General features: G+C 45.4%; 1 protein-coding gene across 1 annotated transcript in view; it reads left to right on the forward strand.

Moving 5' to 3' along the window:
* Positions 1 to 21,096, forward strand: part of Fbxo36 (F-box protein 36) — a 65,716-nt gene extending 44,620 nt beyond the window's left edge. The window contains exons 3-4 of the mRNA XM_021175000.3: positions 14,339 to 14,511; positions 20,629 to 21,096. Of these exons, the coding sequence (XP_021030659.1) occupies positions 14,339 to 14,511; positions 20,629 to 20,817 (362 nt within the window). The 3' untranslated portion in view covers positions 20,818 to 21,096. The remainder of the gene's footprint in view (positions 1 to 14,338; positions 14,512 to 20,628) is intronic.
* The last annotated feature ends 282 nt before the right edge of the window (positions 21,097 to 21,378 follow it).

The following is a 21,378-nucleotide window of genomic DNA, read 5'->3' on the forward strand; positions in this document are numbered from 1 at the left end:
TGAGACAGGGTTTCTCTGTATAGCCCTGAGTGTCCTGGAAGACCAGGCTGGCCTCACTCTGTAGACCTCAAACTCAGAGATCTGCCTGCCTCTGCCTCCCAAGCGCTGGGAGTAAAGGTGTGTGCCACCGCTATCTGGCCAAGAGTTTTTTTGAAGGCAGATCTTCTAGCTCTTTCCAGTCCTTAGGCGACACAATGACACAGTCCCAACCTCAAGAGACCCTGTTTCAAAAATAAACAAACACAAAAGGGACATTTTTCTGGGATGTCTTCACTGGCTTGCCTACTGTTCAGTCTGTGCTGGCACTGCCTCATTAGCTCCTTCCAACCACTAGACAGAAAATCACAGCCTTTCCCTGGAATACCGCCTCCTACACACTCCGTGTCAAAGGGGGCACTGTGCATCCAGCTGTTTGTTTTTTGTCTTTTTTATTGTGGTAAGAACTTTGTTTGTTGATGGATCTTTGAGACCACTTAGAACAATGGCTGGTCCACAGCTCAGTAACTACATTCTTATGAATTATTTAAAAGAATTCTCTCTTCATTATTTTTCCTTTTTCTTTTTTCTCTTTTCTTTTTTTCTTTCTCTTTTTCTTTTTGGCAGAGTCTCTGTATGTGACCTTGGCTGTCCTGAATTGAACTATGTAGACCAGGTTGGTTTTTAACTCATAGAGAACTACTTGCCTCTGGCTCCTAAATGCTTGGATTATGGGTGTTTAAGAATATGCCCAGCCAGCCAGGCAGTGATGGCGCACACCTTTAATCCTAGCACTTGGGAGGCAAAGGCAGGTGGATTTCTGAGTTTGAGGCCAGCCTAGTCTACAGAGTGAGTTCCAGGACAGCCAGGGCTATACAGAGAAACCCTGTCTCGAAAACAAAACAAAACAAAACAAAACAAAAACAAAAAACAAAAAAGCAAAAAAAAAATGTATGCCCGGACTTATTTATTTTTTAGACATCATTGTTGTTGTTGTTGTTTTTAAAGATTTATTTATTATATCTAAGTACACTGTAGCTGTCTTCAGATGCACCAGAAGAGGGCGTCAGATCTCATTACGGATGGTTGTGAGCCACCATGTGGTTGCTGGGATTTGAACGCAGGACCTCTGAAAGAGCAGTCGGTGCTCTTAACCACTGAGCCATCTCTCCAGCCCGGGTTTTTTTTTTTTTTTTTTTTTTTAATTATTTTATTTTTAATTACATGTGTGTGTCTGTGCATGGGTTTTGCATGTGTGAGTACCGGTTCCACCAGAGTCCAAAAATAGACCTTCAGATCCTGTGGCTATAGTTATAGATGGTGGCTGGTTGTGGGCTGCTGTGAAACCTTTTGGAATTTATTAACTTAAGAGACCATGAGCCTTCAGCAACCCCCTAGGAATGCCCTCAGATGGTTTTAGTGGGCATAGCAGGGTTTCCTTGCCCTTCTACCACCTCACCTTGCTGCTTGCTGCCGCCCACACTTGCCTGATAGTCCCCCCAGGTATGTGAAAAAATGCCTTGATATATAGCTTCCTTTGTCCTGTTACTCTAAAACCTTAATAAAAATGTTAAGTTAAAACATGTGAGTTTGAGGGGTTGGAGAGAAGGCTTAGGGGTTAAGAGCACTGGCTATTCTTCCACAGGATCCATGTTCAATTCCCTGGCACCCACATGCAGTCCACAACTATATTTAACTCCAGTTTTAGGGGATCCATTGCCCTCTTCTGGGTTCCATGGGCACTGCATATACTTGGTACAGATATATATATGTAGGCAAAATACCCATACACATAAACTATAATAAAATTAAAACTTTTTTTTTTTAAAGAATGTGGCGCACGCCTTTGACCCCAGCACTCGGGAGGCAGAGGCAGGTGGATTTCTGAGTTTGAGGCCAGCCTGGTCTATGGAGTGAGTTCTAGGACAGCCAGGACCACACAGAGAAACCCTGTCTTGAAAAACAAAAAACAAAACAAAACAAAAAGAATGTGGAGTGACCTGACCCTGCCCACCCCTTAGTATGTTCGCTCATATTTGAGGCTGGAGTTAAGGTTTTACAGTAGCAGAGTTACTGAAGGGGATCTTGATGACTCTCTTCCTGAATCCTGAGGAGTATTGAGCAGGGTGTATGTTACTGAGAAGAATTGAGCAAGGTGTATGTTACTGGAGAATCTGGGTTCCCATTGTTCTTATTGGTAAAAAGAATTTAAAAAATGGACTCTGAAGGAAACTCAAGGACAATTAGAGGTTGAGAGAAAAATCACAAGGCAGGTGAGTCAGGTGAAGGGAAGGGAAATGAAGAAAACAGGGTTTGCGTTAGGATCCAAGAATGTGTATAGCTGGTACTAAGGTGGTAGCTTCCGTTCCAGAGATCCTGGGTTTGATTTCAAGCACCCAGCAGGCTATTCATAACCACTTACAGGGCTACAGTGTCACTTGGCGCCCTCTCCTGGCTTCTTTGGGCACTGCATACACATACATAACTATTCAGCACACAGAGACATATATAAATAAAAACGGGGAGTAGGGAGAGGCAGGGATTGAGAGCAAGGCTTGGCGGTGCAGGGAAACTTTAATTTTAGCATTCAGGAGGCAGGGCAGCACAGAGAAACCGTGTCTCGAAAAAGAAAGAAGAGGGGCAGGGGAAGAACAAGAGGGGGACAAGCAGGTAGTGTCAGCAGTGGAGGTCTGTAAGCAGCTACAGAACTGAAGATAGGAATGAGAAGAACCAGAGTGTCGACACGCTCAGTATCCAAAGAAGAGACAAAAAGGAGAAAAAGGAAGAAAGAGTGTCTCTGAGTTAGAACTCAGTGATTTGTTTGTTTGTTTTTGGATTTCTTTTATTTGTTTGTTTGTTTGGTTGTTTGTTTAGTTTTTCGAGACAGGGTTTCTCTGTGTAGCCCTCGCTGTCCTGGAACTCACTTTGTAGACCAGGCTGGCCTAGAACTCAGAAATCTGCCTGCCTCTGCCTCCGCGTGTGCCACCACGCCCAGCCTGAACTCAGCGATTTCTAAGTAAGCAACTGCTTTGAGGAAGAGGACCTTGGGTTTATATTGTCTCACTGAGAGACAGCATTCCTCCTGGCTCCTTAGCGTGTTTTTAGCTTTGAGGCTTTGAGAGCTGGCTGAAGGACTGGTGATTGACAGGCTCAGTTGGGTTAATTTTTTTTTAAGATTGATTTATTTATTATTTATAAGTATACTGTAGCTGTCTTCAGACACACCAGCAGAGGGCATCAGAGCTCATTACAGATGGGGTTGTGAGCCACCATGTGGTTGTTGGGATTTGAACTCAGGACCTATGGAAGAGCAGTCAGTGCTCTTAACCACAGAGCCATTTCTCCAGCTCAGTTGAGTTAAATCTTAAGGGCGGGGACAATTGTATGTAAGGTTCTGGTCGTTGGGCAGATCAGAACTCAGATTTTATTCTTTTGATTAGGAGGAAATGGCCTTCCCTTACTGGAACTTTACACATTCCTGAGATATCTTATGGTAAAAGTTCAAGGGGATCAAGAAGGAGGGGTCCCACTGGCCTCTGGCTCCAGTCCTGCTGACTGATGCTTGTTAATTATCTAACTTGGATGAGTATACTTGCTTGTGGCTATAAGAGTCCAGACTTTGACCCAAAAAACTCTAGTTACACAAAAGGAAAACTTTCACACTGTTGCCAGTGGTCCACATCTGAACAGGCATTTCCAGGTGTTTGGCCTTTAAAAGAAATTACTTGTGTTTGTGTGTGTGCTCGAAGGTATGCACACTCATATCAGGATGCACTGGCAGAGATCAGAGGACCTGCAGGTGTTCTCACCTTCTGTCCCAGTGTGGGTCCTGACGATAGAGCTCTCAGGTTGTCAAGCTTGGCGTTAAGCATCTTTACCCACAGAGCCATCCTGCACACCATCTTGTCCCCTTACTCAAAGGACTGAGAGAAGGGCTCACACACAGATATGTGAAGGGAACATGATGTAAAGGCAACATAAGTGTCTGCTCTGCTAGAGAACCAGGTTTGTTACCCACACTCACTCTGGGCCCTTTATCTTCAGCTCCCCGGGATCCTACACTTCCTGCTGGCTCCTGCAGACACCCATACAGGGCATGCTCACACATATGCACCAAAACCATAGTAAAGATCAGAAACACAGGGCCGAAGAAATGGTATAGCACCACAAGGTGGCCGGAGTCACCCTGAATTCTGGTTTCAGGGGATTCACAGTCTTCTGGACTGTGTGGGCACCAGACAGGCATGTGACACACATGTTTTGTTTTGTTTTGTTTGTTTGTTTGTTTGCTTCTTTGTTTGTTTGTTTTTTGAGACAGGGTTTCTCTGTATAGTCCTGGCTGTCCTGGAACTCACTTTGTAGACCAGGCTGGCCTTGAACTCAGAAATTCACCTGCCTCTGACTCCTGAGTGCTGGAATTAAAAGCGTGCGCCACCACACCTGGCAGGGGACACATGTATATGTGCACTCATACACATAAAATAAAACCTTAAAAAAAAAAATCAGAAGCCGGGCGTGGTGGCACACGCCTTTAATCCCAGCACTCGGGAGGCAGAGGCAGGCGGATTTCTGAGTTCGAGGCCAGCCTGATCTACAAAGTGAGTTCCAGGACAGCCAGGGCTATACAGAGAAACCCTGTCTCGAAAAACCAAAAAACAAACAAACAAACAAACAAACAAAAACCAACACAGAAACTGTCAAGACTGATACTGAAGGTACTCAAGGGCCTAGAAGAGGGGAGGGGGAGAGGAGAGGAGGAGGGGGAGGGGGGTAGAGGAGAAGATGATGATGATTTTGGTTTTTCTTTTTTATTTAATATTTATTTATTTATTTATTTTATTATATGTAAGTACACTGTAGCTGTCTTCAGACACACCAGAAGAGGGCATCAGATTTCGTTATGGATGGTTGTGAGCCACCATGTGGTTGCTGGGATTTGAACTCAGGACCTTTGGAAGAGCAGTCGGTGCTCTTAACCACTGAGCCATCTCACCAGCCCCTGATTTTGGTTTTTCTTTTTCTTTTTTTTTTTTTTTTTTTTGAGACAGGGTTTCTCTGGGTAGCCCTGGCTGGCCTGGCACTCACTTTGTAGACCAGGCTGGCCTCGAACTCAGAAATCTGCCTGCCTCTGCCTCCCGAGTGCTGGGATTAAAGGCGTGCGCCACCACGCCCGGCTAGATTTTGGTTTTTCAAGATAAGGTTTTTCTGTGTAGTGGTGGTCCTGGAACTTACTCTGTAGACTAGGCTGGCCTTGAATTCACAGAGAGATCTGCCTGCCTCTGCTTCTGGAGTGCTGGATTAAGCCTGGCAAGAGCCCTGAATACTTTGGGTCTCTTCTTATGGGGTCAAAAGAAGGAAAAGTTTGGTCAATAACTGGTGGTTTTTCTGTTTTGACAGATTAGGTCATCTGATCACTTCTCTACTGAGAATGTCTTTCCCATGCTTCCTCTCATTTGAATGATGTACATTTTATAATTTTAATTTTTCATGGGCATAAGGTGGTAAATAATAGATTCTCCCTGAAAGTTTACCCAAGTACACAGTTTTGCCTTATGGGTCAGGTATCCAAAGCCAGCTCAGGTTGGATTAGCTCTTCAATCTTGACATCAGCATTTATTGGGCATACTGTGTTCCACAGACTGTTAAAGCTTAAAAGTTGTCAAAGGAGGTGACTACTCCACTTTGTTCAGAGTACATGCAGCCAGATGTAGGCAGGTCCTGGATGCTAGGTACATTGTTTGGAGAGGGCTGGGTATGTAATGCAAGAGAAGGAGTGAATTATTAGAAGAGTGTAGGTGGTACGGTGGTGCTTGCTGTTAATGGCAGCACTTGGAAGGCCAAGGCAGCAGATGTCTGTGAGTCTGAGGCCAGCCTGGTCTACATAATGAGTTCCAGTGCTACACTGAAAGACCCTGTCACAAACAAAACAAACAAACAAACAAACAAACAACCCTGATCCAACCCAAACCAAAATGCATTTCCATTCCTTGAAGCTGAGGAGTGAGAGGGGTGAGAGGGATCTTGTTTTTTATTAAAAAACATTTATTATATTGTGTGTGTGGTATGCTCACATGCATGTGTGTTGTGTGTGTGCTGTATAGGTATGCTTATATGCCTCTGTGTGTGTTGTGTGTACGTGTGTGTTGAATATGTGTTCTTTTTTTTTTTTTTTTTTTTTTCTCGAGACAGGGTTTCTCTGTATAGCCCTGGCTGTCCTGGAACTCACTCTGTAGACCAGGCTGGCCTCGAACTCAGAAATCCGCCTGCCTCTGCCTCCAGAGTGCTGGGATTAAAGGCGTGCGCCACCACACCCGGCTGAATATGTGTTCTTGTATGCCTATGTGTGTGTGCATGTACTTGCATGCCTCTGTGTGTGTCTGCATGTGCAGTATACATATCACAGTCATAGCACAAGTCTGGAGGTCAAAGGACAATTTGTGGGAGCCAACTCTCTCTCTTCTTTGTGTGGGTGCCAGGGACTGAATTCAACAATCACCCTATATCTGCTGCACCATCTTGCTGGAGTGTCAGGCCGAAGCCCCTCCCCCAGCCATTACTAATAATCGGAATGATCTGTGTGCCCTGGCTCTTGGGCTATCTCACTGTTCTCAGTGCTGCTTTCTGCTGTTTCTCCATGTCCCCTCTTGCACACTGGGCTCCATCCCTTGCTGTCTCTGTTAGCCCTGCTTCCCTAGCCCTGGCCACATCCCATCTGCTCTTCTCAGGACTGGACTCCTCCAGATGCCTCTAGAGCTTTTCTCTCTTAACCACAATAAAAACCTGACCCCTAATGGAGCAGTCACGTAGTTGGCAGTTTCTTTGCTGTACCCCCTCAGATACAGCTGGCTGACCTTTTGTTGCCTCTACATCAAATCTGTTTATGTCAAGCATTCCATTAGTCTATTTGTGAGTGACTATCTCCTTTGCATGGGGGCTGCTGCCTTTAATCCCATCACTGGGGAGGCATAAGCAAATGGATCTCAGCGAGTTTGAGGCCAGTCTGTTCTACATAGGTAGTTTCAGCCCAGCCAAGATGGCATAAAGAGATCCTGTCCCTAACCTAACCCTAAAAACCCCATTTAAAAAAGTAAAAATAAATACACAAAGCAAAGCACTAATGGTTTTCATGAAATATTCCTCCGTTAATGCTTTTATCTTCACCTCATAATTTGCTAAACTATGTAAAGATGGGGTTGAGAGAGGGTGGAGAGGAAGGAATTTTAATAAGAAAAAGTAAAATAGTAGAAGCAGGCTGAATTCAGGGTGCTGTGTGTCACGTGGTTTGGGGGTGGGAGGAGAGAGAGCACAAAGACCCCTGCTGCCCATCACCGATGCAAACCCAGGAATTGAATCCTGAGAGTACCTTATTCATAAAGCCCTCAGGCTGGAGAGCCGGGTGGAATCGGCCGCCTCAATCCTTTCCTCATTAGCATTTTTATAGAGAAGAACTAAGAAATCAATTCAAGGTCCCGGCTTATCCTTCTGGCCAGGTGGCTTTTGTCTCTGAGTTCCCCTCCCCCTTATCTTTCTGCCACTCTGAGTGGCTGGGGTGTTCGTGGACAGCAAAGCTAGAGGCTTGCACTTCTCCTATAACTAATTTTTAAAAAATATCTATATATTGTTTGTGTTTGTTTGTTTGTTTGTTTTTGACACAGGGTTTCGTCTTTGGCCTTGCTGGTCTGGAGCTTGTTATGAAGACCGAGCTGGCCTCAGACCCATAAAGATCCACCTGCCTCTGCCTCCCCGTTGGGTTAAAGGCTTGTGCCACCACAAGTAGGTAAATGTTGGGCCCCATTTTGGCTTTGGTTTGGGCCTTGAGGACAAACTGGAGCCTGGCTTGAGTTCTGAGACCCTTCTTAGTCACTTCGGTATGGGGGTGACTCAGCAAGACCTGTTTGGCCCCGCCTAGTTTACAGACTTTTAAGGCCAGTGGATCTTGTATCACTTCACGAACCTTTTTCTTTCCTGTTGTCAAGGAGAATTCCCAGAAAGAAGCCATGTAGATCTAAAGGAACTGACTGCTCAGAACTGCAGTGAGAGGTTGGAATGTTGCAGGTCCAGGCCAATTAACAGATAAAACTGTTTTTGGATCTATCAATGAGCAGACCTAGCTTCCATCAGCCCAAAAGCTAACTAAGAATGTCATTAACATCTGAGGCCTCTAGAAAAGTTTCCCACATTTTGCTGTAACCACTTCTGATGTACCTATCAGTGTATTTTAAACTTGCCTTTGTAACAGCGCCACAGACTTGTTAGGCCCCTAGACCTTAGCAGGACTGACTCCATGATGGAAATGCCAATCAGGCTGTAAGACTCAGTAGACAGCACCACCTGCCCAAACTAAAACAGGCCTAGTTCATCAAAGCCCGTAGAGGTTTGGTAAAGTCTCGAAGTGTACTAACCTTGCTTTTTTGGCTTCTGTAGTTTTGCTTCTGGCTAACTGTTCTTATTGACTGAAGTATGTCAACCCAGAACATGTTTTTGTTGTTGTTTGTTTGTTTGGTGCTTAAAAGCTCACCCTGAGAAAGGCTTGGGGTTACACTGGGACCCTGTACACCCATGTCTGGACAGCTAATAAAGACTTTCTACTGGCTTAAACCCATGTCTGAGAAGTCTTCTCTAGTGAATCTCACACCACTTTGATTGGCTTTCTTTATTCTATAAAACCATAATATTTTAAGAAACCACTCCCACATTGGAACATAAAATTTGGGATAACCTAAATCTGTGTTCCTAGGCCATGGTCACTCCAGTATGGCTCCCAAATAAACGTATCTCTTATTTCCTTTAAGGTGAGAGCTGTGTTGTTTGTGTTGACACAGTGCAGTATGGGAAAGATTAACTCGGAACTTAAAAATCATTAGCAGGGTATCCATGCAAGTTCCTTCTTAGAGAACAAAGTGGCGCCTTCACAGGCAGCTGCGCAGGGGAGGGGCCGAGAGGAGGAAGGGGAGGGGCTGAGAGCAGGCTGGGGAGGGGTTGAGAAGAGGGTGGTTAAATCACTGGTACCGCGACAAATCAGAGTCTGGTGCTGATGAGATCCAGAGGATGAGAAATGGCCTTGTTAGATGATTAGCCCTCAGAGCTTCTAATGGCAGCCCAGGACAGTATTTGTATGGCAGGAAAAATCTTTTTAAAACTCTGTGTCATTGTACTTTGTTGTTCAGGGTTATGCCCCATAGCCAGTCGAGCCAGGCCTCTGGTCCCTACCACATCTTTTATTTTTTCTCTTTTCCTTTCTTCCATTTGCAAAGATTTCTGTCAGTGCTAGGCAGTGAACCCACTGACTTCAGACACTGAACATTCTAGACAAGTGCTCTCCCAGTAAACTGTGCCCCTTCCTCACCCACTCTGCCTTCTACATGGACAATAGCCCACAGTTTTGGTAAAACCATTTCCCTCAATTTGGGGCAAGATTGGCGCCATGGAGAGGAACTGTGCCTACACCAGCAGTGACCTGCCTATTCCTGAAATGAAGTCCATTTCCTCATTAAAACTGTGTACCCCTTCTTGCACAGGAAATGCCAGCATTGATGCCTTTTCTGCAGCCACTACCACCCCCTCATCAGGGCAGTTTGCACCCTCCCCTCATGCCTACATATTTATATCTTCAATGTGTTCATTACTACAGTACCCCGTAGGGGACCCAGTATGGCCTGGTGGTTCCTATTGAGACCAGGTAGGTGGCAACCAGCAAAGATAACCTGTTTACTTTACACATACCTCTTTTTTTTTTTTTTTAATCACAGACTTAACAACAACAACAAAAAATCACTGCCCTTTATACAAGGATAACTAACCTTAAGAGGGACTATGGGCTAGAGAAAGTACCCAAAGAGCTAAAGGGATCTGCAACCCTATAGGTGGAACAACATTATGAACTAACCAGTACCCCGGAGCTCTTGACTCTAGCTGTATATGTATCAAAAGATGGCCTAGTCGGCCATCACTGGAAAGAGAGGCCCATTGGACATGCAAACTTTATATGCCCCAGTACAGGGGAATGCCAGGGAGTGGGTGTGTAGTGGGAGTGGGTAGGTAGGGGAGTGGGAGGGGAGTGTATTGGGGACTTTTTGGATAGCATTGGAAATGTAAATGAGGAAAATACCTAATAAAAAAATTAATTCTCAAAAAAAAGAAATGTAAATGAAAAGAATATCTAATAAAAAATTAAATAAAAAAAACTAGCTTGCACAAGGAAGTATAGTAAGTTTTAAGTTTTGAGCAAAATAATACAGTGTTTGCACTGTTTTAATTTTATCAGTTAAAACTCCAGCAGCTTAGTTTTCTATGAGAACAACATGGCAGTATACTTACACTCACAAACACACACTCATTTCCTTATTTTATATATGTGTGTGGTTGTATAATGAATGCATTCTTATAGAAATTAAAGATCTAAGTGGACTGATTTTATATTCTATAAGTATAGTCAATATTTCTCCCACAACATGATAGGTTTACAGTTCAGATTAACTTTTTTCTTTGCTTTTCGCCACGTAAAAAAATGTGAAATGTGCTTAAGCATATTTTTAATGAAAGAATTTACGTGACATTCACTTAACCAACAAATATCTGCATTCAACTCTATCAATATGAACCAACGTGTCTTCTATCTTGAGAACTCTGAGCCTTTTCATAAATATTGATAGCCGGGCGTGGTGGCGCATGCCTTTAATCCCAGCACTCGGGAGGCAGAGGCAGGCAGATTTCTGAGTTCGAGGCCAGCCTGGTCTACAAAGTGAGTTCCAGGACAGCCAGGGCTACACAGAGAAACCCTGTCTCGAAAAACCAAAAAAAAAAAAAATATATATATATATTAAAATTGTCTATAGTTTTGGTAAAAAAAAAAAAAGAGGGACTATGGGATTATTTGCTTCGGTCTTTACCACACTCACCATGGGGTGGTGTGCAGAGAAAAGATGTTAACGAATCTCACCCAAGGCACACCAGGAAGCCAGCTGCCTCCATTGGGAAGATTCAGCAGGGACCCCCACAGCAGCCAGACATGGCCATCCAATACCTACCTCCCAACCCCTAGCCCTTAATGGTAGGGATCTGTCTGAGGTTGAATATTACTGGAGATTTACATTGGGGGGCTTAGAGAAGGTTGCTCCACAGGGATGCTCACCTTTAGCTTGGTCCAGCAGGATGCTGACAGCCTACAAAACAGTTACTTGTTAGATGTATGAGCCACTGCCATTGTCTAGCGCCTCAGGGTACTGTTGTATGTGTCCCTTTTTATGCGGAGGTGGCTGGGTGAAAAAACATTTATGATACATTTAGGACACTTAAGAAGATTTGCTTTTGGGCTGAAGAGATGGCTCAGCCATTAAAAGCTAGGCTCACAACCAAAATTACAAGATTTGCTTTTGTTAAAAGACAGAAATAAAGCCAGGCGTGGTGGCGCACGCCTTGTTTTTTTTTTTTTTTTTTTAAAGATTTATTTATTTATTATATGTAAGTACACTGTAGCTGTCTTCAGACACTCCAGAAGAGGGCGCCAGATCTCGTTGCGGATGGTTGTGAGCCACCATGTGGTTGCTGGGATTTGAACTCTGGACCTTCAGAAGAGCAGTCGGGTGCTCTTACCCACTGAGCCATCTCACCAGCCCCGGCACACACCTTTAATCCCAGCATTCGGGAGGCAGAGGCAGGCGGATTTCTGAGTTCGAGGCCAGCCTAGTGAGTTCCAGGACAGCCAGAGCCACACAGAGAAACCCTGTCTCGAAAAAACCAAAAACCAAAAGCAAAAAAAAAAAAAAAAGACACAAATATTCCCCAGTGACTCCCAATGGAACTCTAAAGATTTATTTATTTATTTTTATGTATATAAGTACAGTGTAGCTGTACAGATGGTTATGAGCCATCATATGGTTGCTGGGAATTGAACTCAGGACCTCTGTTCCTCCTAGTTCCGCTTGCTCTGGCCCAAAGATGTATTTATTATTAAATGTAAGTACACTGTAGCTGTCTACAGACACCCCAAAAGAGGGATTCAGATCTCATTATGGATAGTTGTGAGCCACCATGTGGTTGCTGGGATTTGAACTCAGGATCTTCAGAAGAGCAGTCAGTGCTCTTAACCACTGAGCCATCTCTCTAACCCCCAATGGAACTCTAGATCATCCTGGGGCATGGAAGAATGCTCTCTCTCCATCAGAGCTATACTCAAGCATGAGTTATCAATAATCCCGTCAGTGGTTTGGGGAAGCACCTGATGGCAAAGGTTTCCAACATTCTCAGTGGCAGTGGCTTTCACAGGACAACTGTGGGCTGACAACAGATGCTGTGGTGTGTGTGTGTGTGTGTGTGTGTGTGTGTGTGTGTGTGTGTAGGGTTAGGGAGTGAGGAATGGGTAGGCCGTTTTCATATGCCATACCTTAGGGACGCTTGTGTTACATACATCAGGAATGAATCTTCATATATGCTGATAATAATTTGTTTGCTCCGAGTTAATCTTCTTGAATACTTTTTTTCTCCTCTCTCTCTCTTTTGAGATAGGGTTGTTTGTAGCCCAGACTGGTCTTAAACATATGCTGAGAAAAACCTCAAGCTCTTGATCAGTGTACTTCTATCTTGGCTTGGTTATTCTCTGTTGCTGGGAAGAGACCAAGGCAACTTAAAGAAGAAAACATGCCGGGCGTGGTGGCGCACGCCTTTAATCCCAGCACTCGGGAGGCAGAGGCAGGCGGATTTCTGAGTTCGAGGCCAGCCTGGTCTACAAAGTGAGTTCCAGGACAGCCAGGGCTATACAGAGAAACCCTGTCTCGAAAAACCAAAAAAAAAAAAAAAAAAAAAAAAAAAAGAAGAAAACATTTTACTGGGGACTTGATTATAATTTCAAGAGTGAGTCCATGGGCATCATGGCAGCAGCAGGCAGGCATAATGCTGGAGCAGCAGCTGAGACCTTCCTTACATTTGATCTATATGTTGGAAGGAGAGAGATGGAGAGCTGGGTCTAGTGTGGCCCTGGGCTTTTGAAACCTCAAAGTTCTACCAACTTGTGATTAAACACTCAGATATCTGATCCTAGGCAGATCATTCTCATTCACACACCTCCCTGTCCCTGTCCCAGGTCCTAGGATCACATGCCTGTGGTATCATGCTTGGGTCTTTTAGCTTTCTCTTTGAGGTGGCCTAACTGTGTGGCTGACACTGCCTTGGAATTTCCTATGTAGTACCCAGGCTGGCTTAGAATTCATGTTCCTCTGGCCTCTGCCTCTTTTAGTTCTGGAGTTGCAGGTGTGAGCCACTTACACCCAGCCCTTTGCTATGTTTAATGTTGAGTTCTCTGCCTAGAGTTGTTCCTGTCATTTTTTTCAACATAGAGCCTTATGTGGAAATGTGGGGACAAGTTTTCCCAAGACCCATGCTTTGCCTCCCCATGATGATGATGGATTTGGAGAAAAGATGGCTCTGAGCATTATCATGGTTGGCGAGGGCTAAAGGGCTTGGTGACAGGTTCTCCATCTGTTGGCCTGCTGGGCTTGCAATAAAGCTTTTATTTGCCCAAGCTTTACTCGCCAAGACAAGGGTCTCTCAGCCTTTGATAGTGGCAGTAGCCAGATTGGAATCCAATAACAGTAAATGGCAGCAGTATCTTGTTTAGATTTCTCCAGGAAGAGGGTTTGGGATAGCCAGCCAGTCTGCTGACACTGGCTCTAGCTTCTATGCAGTTGCAAACCCTTATTATTTCTCATCCCTAATGTTTTTAATCTCATTGCTTAAACCTCTTGGGTATGTATTTGAGTGTGTGTGTGAGTGTGTGTGTGTGACAGCACATGTGTTGATATCTGAGTTATCTGAGAGGATTCCATACTGTATGGATCCTGCTCAAACTCAGGTGGTCAGGCATGGCAATTGTCTCAGTTAGGGTTTCCATTGCTGTGAAGCGACACCATGACCAAGGCAACTCTTATAAAGGACAACATTTAATTGGGGCTGGCTTACAGTTCCTGAGGTTCCGTCCATTATCATCACAGCAGGAAGCATGGCAGCATGCAGGCAGACATTGTGCTGGAGAAGGAGCTGGGGGTTCTGCATCTTGATTCGAAGGCAACCAGGAGAGACTGGCATCCTCAGGCAGCTAGGAGGGAGCTCTCTTCCATCATTAGTGGAGTCTGAGCGTAGGAGGAGACCTCCAGAGCCCAACCCCACAGTGACACATTTCCTCCAGCAAGGCCACACCTCCTAACAGTACCCTATCATCAGGATAACAAACAAATGCCTCCAAAAATCTTCTCCCTTAGTGCTTGGGGAGAGTAGGAGAGACTGGGTCTGCGATACGCCCTGAAGCTTGTTTCTTCCTGATGATAGTTGTTGTGTGACTGAACCTGTTGGTTTGTGGTTTGGTTTGCAGTTCAAGTCGCCGTAGTATTTGGTGCAAAAATATTAGACTATGTCTTCAACCTGTGCGAAGGTAAATTTGACTACCTGGAGCGGCTCTCTGACAAACTGCTGCTGAAGATCATCTGCTACCTGGACCTGGAAGATATTGCCAGCCTCTCCCAGACATCAAGCAAGTTTGAGAAGGTAACAGTCCCTGCTGCTGCATCAGCTGCACCAAGAGCCCTGCCACTGATCTAACCCCTGAGAGCCATATTTCTCCTCTTCCTTATTCATTTAGGTTTGTTTGTTTGTTTGTTTGTTTTATTTGTTTATTTGATGGGTATGGGTGTTTTGCCCACCTGTGTGTATATGCATCATGTGCATGTAGTGCCCATGGAAGCCAGAAGAGGGCATCTGATCCTCTGGAACTAAAATTATAGGCAGCTGTGAGCCACCATGCCATTTGCATGCTGGAAACCAAACCCAGGTCCTCTGCAAGAGCAGCCAGTGTTCTTAACCGCTGAGACATCTTAAAGATTTATTTATTGTATGTATGTGAGTTCATTGTGGTCCTCCTCAGACACACCAGAGAAGGGCATCAGATCCTATTACAGATGGTAGTGAGCCACCATGTGGTTGCTGGGAATTGAACTCAGGACCTTTGGAAGAGCAGTCAGTGTTCTTAACCTCTGAGCCATCTCTCCAGCCCCCCCTTCCTTCCTTCCTTCCTTTCTTTGTTTGTTTTGTTTTTTTGTTTTTTTGTTTTTTGAGACAGGGTTTCTCTGTATAGCCCTAGCTGTCCTGGAACTCACTTTGTAGACCAAGCTGGCCTCAAATTCAGAAATCAGCCTGCCTCTGCCTCCCGAGTGTTGGGATTAAAAGGCGTGTGCCACAACGTCCCACTCCTTGTTTTGTTTTTTATCTTTTTTATTTTATTTTTTGGTTTTTCTTATTTATTTATTTATTTATTTATTTATTTATTTATTTATTTATTTATTTATTATATGTAAGTACACTGTAGCTGTCTTCAGACACTCCAGAAGAGGGCGGCAGATCTCGTTGCGGATGGTTGTGAGCCACCATGTGGTTGCTGGGATCTGAACTCTGGACCTTCGGAAGAGCAGTCGGGTGCTCTTACCCACTGAGCCATCTCACCAGCCCTATTTTTTGGTTTTTCAAGACAGGGTTTCTCTGTGTTGCCTTGGCTGTCCTGGAACTCACTCTGTAGACCAGGCTGGCCTCAAACTCAGAAATCTGTCTGCCTCTGCCTCCGCAGGACCAGGCAGCCTCTGGTGATGTCTGCCCCTCCACTGGGTATGCGCTTCCCTTCAAGTTCTCAGGTCCCCTCTGCTTCTCTCGCTCTCTCTGTTCTGCTGATAATGCACGTATGACCTTGAACCTGCATTGTGTAACATCTCAGGGATCTAAGGTCAGGCTGTGCTCAGTGGTTGGTGTGTGCATGTATGGTTACACGCGCTATGACATGTAAAGGAGATGGAAGGTAGCATCGTGGAATCAGTTCGTGCCTTCCGTCTCCATGTGGGCTCTGGGCCACATTAATCTGGGGTTGACGCGCTTGCAGGGCAAGTGCCTTTCGGTACCTACTTTGCCATCGCAGCCCTTTTACAAACTCACTATGTAACCATGGAGGACCTTGAATTCCTCATCCTCAGAAGCCCTGGGATTTTAGCAGTGTGCCACCATAACCAGTTTAGGCAGTGATGGGGATTGAACCTGGGGCCTAATACATACTGGGTAAGTAGTCCACCACCGGAGCCACAGCCTCAACTTTTTTTTGTTTGTTTGTTTGAGACATGGTCTTTGTAAATTTGGCTGGCCTGATACTTGCTATGTAGACAAGCTAACCTCAACATCACAGAAAGATCCTGTATCTTTCTTCCAAGTGCCAGGATTAAAGATGTGCATGACCATCTGTAAATTTAAATTTTTAAAAATTGCATTATTAATTTTTTTATCTGTGTGTGTGTGTTCACACTCACTTGTGTGCCATGACAGTGTTTCGGTCAGTGGACAACCTATGGGAACTGATTCTTTACTTCTACTTGGTGGGTTCTGGGGAATCAAGCTCAAGTTGTCAGGCTTGGGAGTAAACACCTTCACCTGCTGAGCTATTCTAGAGCCCTCAGTTTTTTAAGGACCACCCTCTCCACCCCCACTTAAAGGACCCCCTCTCCACTGCCCCATGCATGTGCACGCATGTTCACTAGGGGTTGAACCCAGGACTTCATATTTACTAAGCTGTGCACGTTGATACTGGGTGTGGTGGCTCACACCTGTCATTCCAGCCTTTGAGAGGCTGAGGCAAGAGGATCCCATGAGCTGGAGATCAGACTAGTCTACACAGTGAGCTCCAGGCTAGTCAGAGCTACACAGTGAGACACCCTTGTGGCACGTATAGTAGCATGCCCTCCCTTGATTTTTATCCCTATCAAACCAGAGACCCCTATCAATTAAGTTTGTGTATCTACCTTGACCGACCTAGTGTAGGGCTTCTCTAAGGATATGGAGATTGCTCAGTGATGAAGACGGCTTGCTGCTTTTCTAGAAGACTAGAGTTTGGTTTCCAGCATCTGTGTCAGGTAGATCACTGTAACTTGTAAGCCCAGCTCCAGGATATCAATACCCTCTTCTGAGCTCCAGGGAACCCTTCCCAAGTTCACAAGTAGCACATACCTAAGGCATTGCTGGTGTATACCTTCAATCACAGCAAGCAAGTGAGGACCTGGTGGGCCCCATGGCTGTTTTTTTTTGTTGTTGTTGTTGTTGTTGTTTGTATAAACAAACCAAGAAGCATCCCAAGAGCTCGACTGGCAAGAGAGCAACTCTGCAGGTAGTTTGTATGTCAGAAGGGCAGAGCTCTCTACCTGTCAAAGGGAGGACCAGCCCTGAACTGAAGGAAGTTCACCAAGATATGCAGCCACATGGCCACCTTCCTGGGTACCTGCTCTCCTTTCCCCTCCAAATGCACCAGAAATGACCCAAAGAAGAGAGGTCCAGACATCTAGGCTGGGATGTGACTGTGGCCATGTTCCTTGTGACTCAGAAATAACTGAAGTCTCTAAGCTTGCTTGTACATGAGACCTGCCCCAGAAACAAAACAGCAGCCAAGTGTGGTGTCTCATACCTAGGCGGCAGAGGCAGGAGGATCTCTGTGAGTTCCAGGATAGCCAGTGCTACATAGTGAGACCCTGTCACAACCAACAAACCAAACACCACCGAAACAAAAGAAGACACTCTCCACTGTCACATTTTTAGCCGAGGGGGTAGATTTTAAAGTATTTTTAAAGTGTATGTGTGATACATATGTGAGTGGGCATTCTACAGCATGGATATAAAAGTCAGAGGACATCTTACCAGAGTTGGTTTTTACCTTCTTACCATAGACTTCAGGGATCAAAGTCAGGCCCTTGGGCTTTTTCAGCAAGCAAGCTGAGCTATCTTGCCAGCCCACGAGGACAGTTACTTTCCTTGTGTCCACAAACTCCCCTTGAAGGGGATCCCCAACTCTGGATAAGAAGATAATGCACCTAGAGTGCAGGTGAACACACAGCTGTCAGGTCTTCCCTATGTGGCTGGGTTAGGGGTGCTGAGGGGGACCTAGAATATGTGTGTGTGTGATATTTTACTGTAGTAGTCATCTTGAAACGGGGTCTCATTATGTATTCCTGGTTGACCTGGAACTCACCATGTAGACCAAAATGGGCTTGAACTCACAGAGATCCACCTTCTTCTTTCTGTTTCCCAAGTGCTGGAATTAAGGGCAAGCCCAGTCCAGTATGTTGTGGCTATCTTTAATTAGATAACCAAGATCCACTTGATACTGTTCTGATAAGTCTCTCAGCTGCGGATGGAGCTCAGTAGTAGAGTTTGTGCTTAGCACCTGTGAGGTTCTGGGTTCAGACCCTGGCATCTTGGGCTGCAACAGGAAAATGTCTCATGGAATAGTGAAACACTTGCACAGCAATGGTGCACATTTAAACAAGCACGCAGTCGGAGAACTGGGGTTTATTCTAGCTCCTCCCCATTGTAGGCCTTAGGCAGCTGGCAGACACTCTTCCCTGTCTTCTCTGAGCTCCAGTTCTTTTTTTTTTTTTTTTTGGTTGTTTTTTTTGTTTTTTACTTTCTTACCAGACTTCAGGGATCAAAGTCAGGCCCTTAGGCTTTTTCAGCAAGCAAGCTGGGCTATTTTATTTCCCCCGAGACAGGGTTTCTCTGTATAGCCCTGGCTGCCCTGGAACTCAATTTGTAGACCAGGCTGGCCTCAAACTCAGAAATCTGCCTGCCTCTGCCTCCCAAGTGCTGGGATTAAAGGCGTGGGCCTGAGCTCCAGTTCTTAAAAGGACAGGCTTTCGCTTGAATTCCTTCAATCCCTTTTAGAATTCCTATGTCAACTTCGTACACTACCACCAGGGGGCGATTAGCTCTTGCCTCCTGGCAATTGAAGCCCAAAGTTTGGGATGTTCAATAGGGAAGATTTTGTAGACAAAAATAAGTGTTTTCAGTCTAAAGTATGATGACTCATGATGAAGTTACTCTAGTGGGAACTATCGTTCATTATTTTCACACATAGTCTCAGTTACACAAGACAAGACACTCTTAAGTGTATTATGTCAGCAACAGGATAGCCATCTACATTAGAGTTTAACTTTCAAAGAAAAGGTTTAGGTGTGTGTTTTGAGACATGGAAGGCCTCAAACTCAGATCCTCCTGCCTCTGCCTCCTGAGTGCTAGAATTAAAAGCATCTGGCTTTTTGTTTATTTGTTTGTTTTATTTGGCTTTGCGTTTTCTAGTAAGATTCCTCTTGGGAGCTGGAGAGATGCTACATCAATTAAAAACCCTTAGAGAACCCAGGCTCAGTTTCCAGCGCCCACATGGTGGCTTACAAGCATCTCAGTTCTCAAGGAAGGAGTCACTGGCTTCCACCCTCCAACAGCACTAGGCATTCGTGTGGTGTACACATATAAACATATAGGCACAACAATATGACCATAAAATAAATCTAAAGAGCTGGGCGTGGTGGCGCATGCCTTTGATCCCAGCACTTGGGAGGCAGAGGCAGGCGGATTTCTGAGTTTGAGGCCAGCCTGGTCTACAGAGTAAGTTCCAGTATAGCCAGGGCTACACAGAGAAACCCTGTCTCGGAAAAAGAAAAAAAAGAAAAGAAAGTGTGTTTTGGAGCCGAGTGTAAACTTTGTACATCTCTGCCTGTGCTCCTGGGGCTGAGGTAGGGTTGCTGAGCCTGGGATACACAGCAAAGCTCTGCCTTAAAAAAATAAAAGCCAGGATGGTGGTGCACGGCTTTAATCCCAGCATTTAGGAGTAGAGGCAGGCAGATTTCTGTGAGTTCAAAGTCAGCTTGGTCTAATAGCAAGTTCTAGGCTAGGGCTACATTGTGAGATCTTTTTTAAAAAACAGCAACAACAACAAAACCCTCCACAAATGTTTAAGGGATGAAACACAGGACTCAGTATTACTGCTTAACTTACATCGTGTGATTTGTGATGGCTGTTCCGTTGCTGTTTATGTAGATAGGACCTTAAAACAGCTATGGTCCATGACATTTTAGGGACCCAGCCTCATGGAGTTCGGGTTGGTCTCAATTCTCTGTGTGGCTGAGGATGACCTTGGACTGCTGAAAAGCACTGGGCTCACCCATACCCTAACAGCACAGCAATGGCGCTGGCAGCCAGCTCAGATCCTTCACAGGCTGGTCCTGCTGGCCCTGAGTCATGTCAGGAAGGAGAGCACTCAGTGCTTCGCTCAAGCTCACCAGAGGCCACACTTGGATTTCTCATCCTCCTGCCTTCTCCTGAGCTCCTCCATATCTAGTTAATGTGGTGCAGGGGCCTCTTGCATGCCAGACAAGCACTAACACTTTGCCAACTGAGCCCTGGGTTACACGTCTGGTTTTTTTGATATTATGTGCACTGGTGTTTGCCTGCATGTAGGTCTGTGTGAGGGTGTCGGATCCCCTGAAACTGGAGTTACCGACAGTTGTGAGCTGCCATGTGGGTGCTGGGAATTGAACCCAGGTCATCTGGAAGAGCAGCCGGATGGCTCTTAACGGCTGAGCCATCCCATCAGCCCCAGGTTTCACACCTTAACGGAGTGCAGGACTTGCTTTGTCCCACTGACCCCTCTGTAGATACTGCTGTATCTGCCTCTTCCCTGACAGGAGCAGTTTCTTGAGGCCAAACCTTCATGGCCCCTGACATCCCAAGTTGGCTCCAGAACAGCAGGCGTGTGTTTGATAGTGACGGTGTGTCTTAACCACCCCCTCTGGCTCTTTCCACCTGCAGTTGTGCAAGAGTGACTTGCTGTGGGAGCAGATAGTCCAGTCTACCTGTGACACCATCACCCCTGACATGCGGGCCCTGGCGAAAAACATGGGCTGGAGGCAGATGTTCCTCACCAACAACATCCAGCTCCAGAGGCAGATCCGCAAGAAGGAGCAAAGACAGAAAAAGCAGGCGGAGGAGCTTGCTTAGGGGACGGCCGTTTCCAGCAGCGGAGCCACGGTGGTCCGAATCTCCAGGCCCAAAGCTCACTCTCTCAACAACAACAGGTTCTGCTGATTCCAGGCATCGCACACACATGCAAATCCACCTAGTGCCTTGCTCCAGCAACCCCCTCCTATTGCCCAACCCGTGGCCCAAGTACTAAGGGCTTTGAGCCAGGAAGTCTCTTAGACTACTATCTCCCTGATTCCCTCCCCCGCCCCCAGGAAAGAGGCACTTATTGTATATGAACTAACAATAAAGAGCTATCAGCAGGCTTGTGTTCTGGTTTGTAATCACACAAGGATCCCAAGCTGCATTCTGAGGATGACTTTGAACTTCTGACCTTCTTGCCTCCACCTCTCCACTGCCGGGATTACAGCCGCCTGTTTATTTATCCGACACCATGCCCAATTCATAAAGTAATGATCTGTGTGCCAAGTAAGCACACTCTCCATGAAGTCATAGCCCCCACAATGTATTGCTGGGTTTTGTTAAATATCTATTCTATCTAGGCGTTCAAAATGGCAACTCAACTTTTGAATTTTTCCC

Source organism: Mus caroli, unplaced genomic scaffold (genome assembly GCF_978045245.1).
Source record: "Mus caroli unplaced genomic scaffold, Mus_caroli_1 scaffold_1, whole genome shotgun sequence".
Classification (NCBI taxonomy): Eukaryota; Metazoa; Chordata; class Mammalia; order Rodentia; family Muridae; genus Mus; species Mus caroli.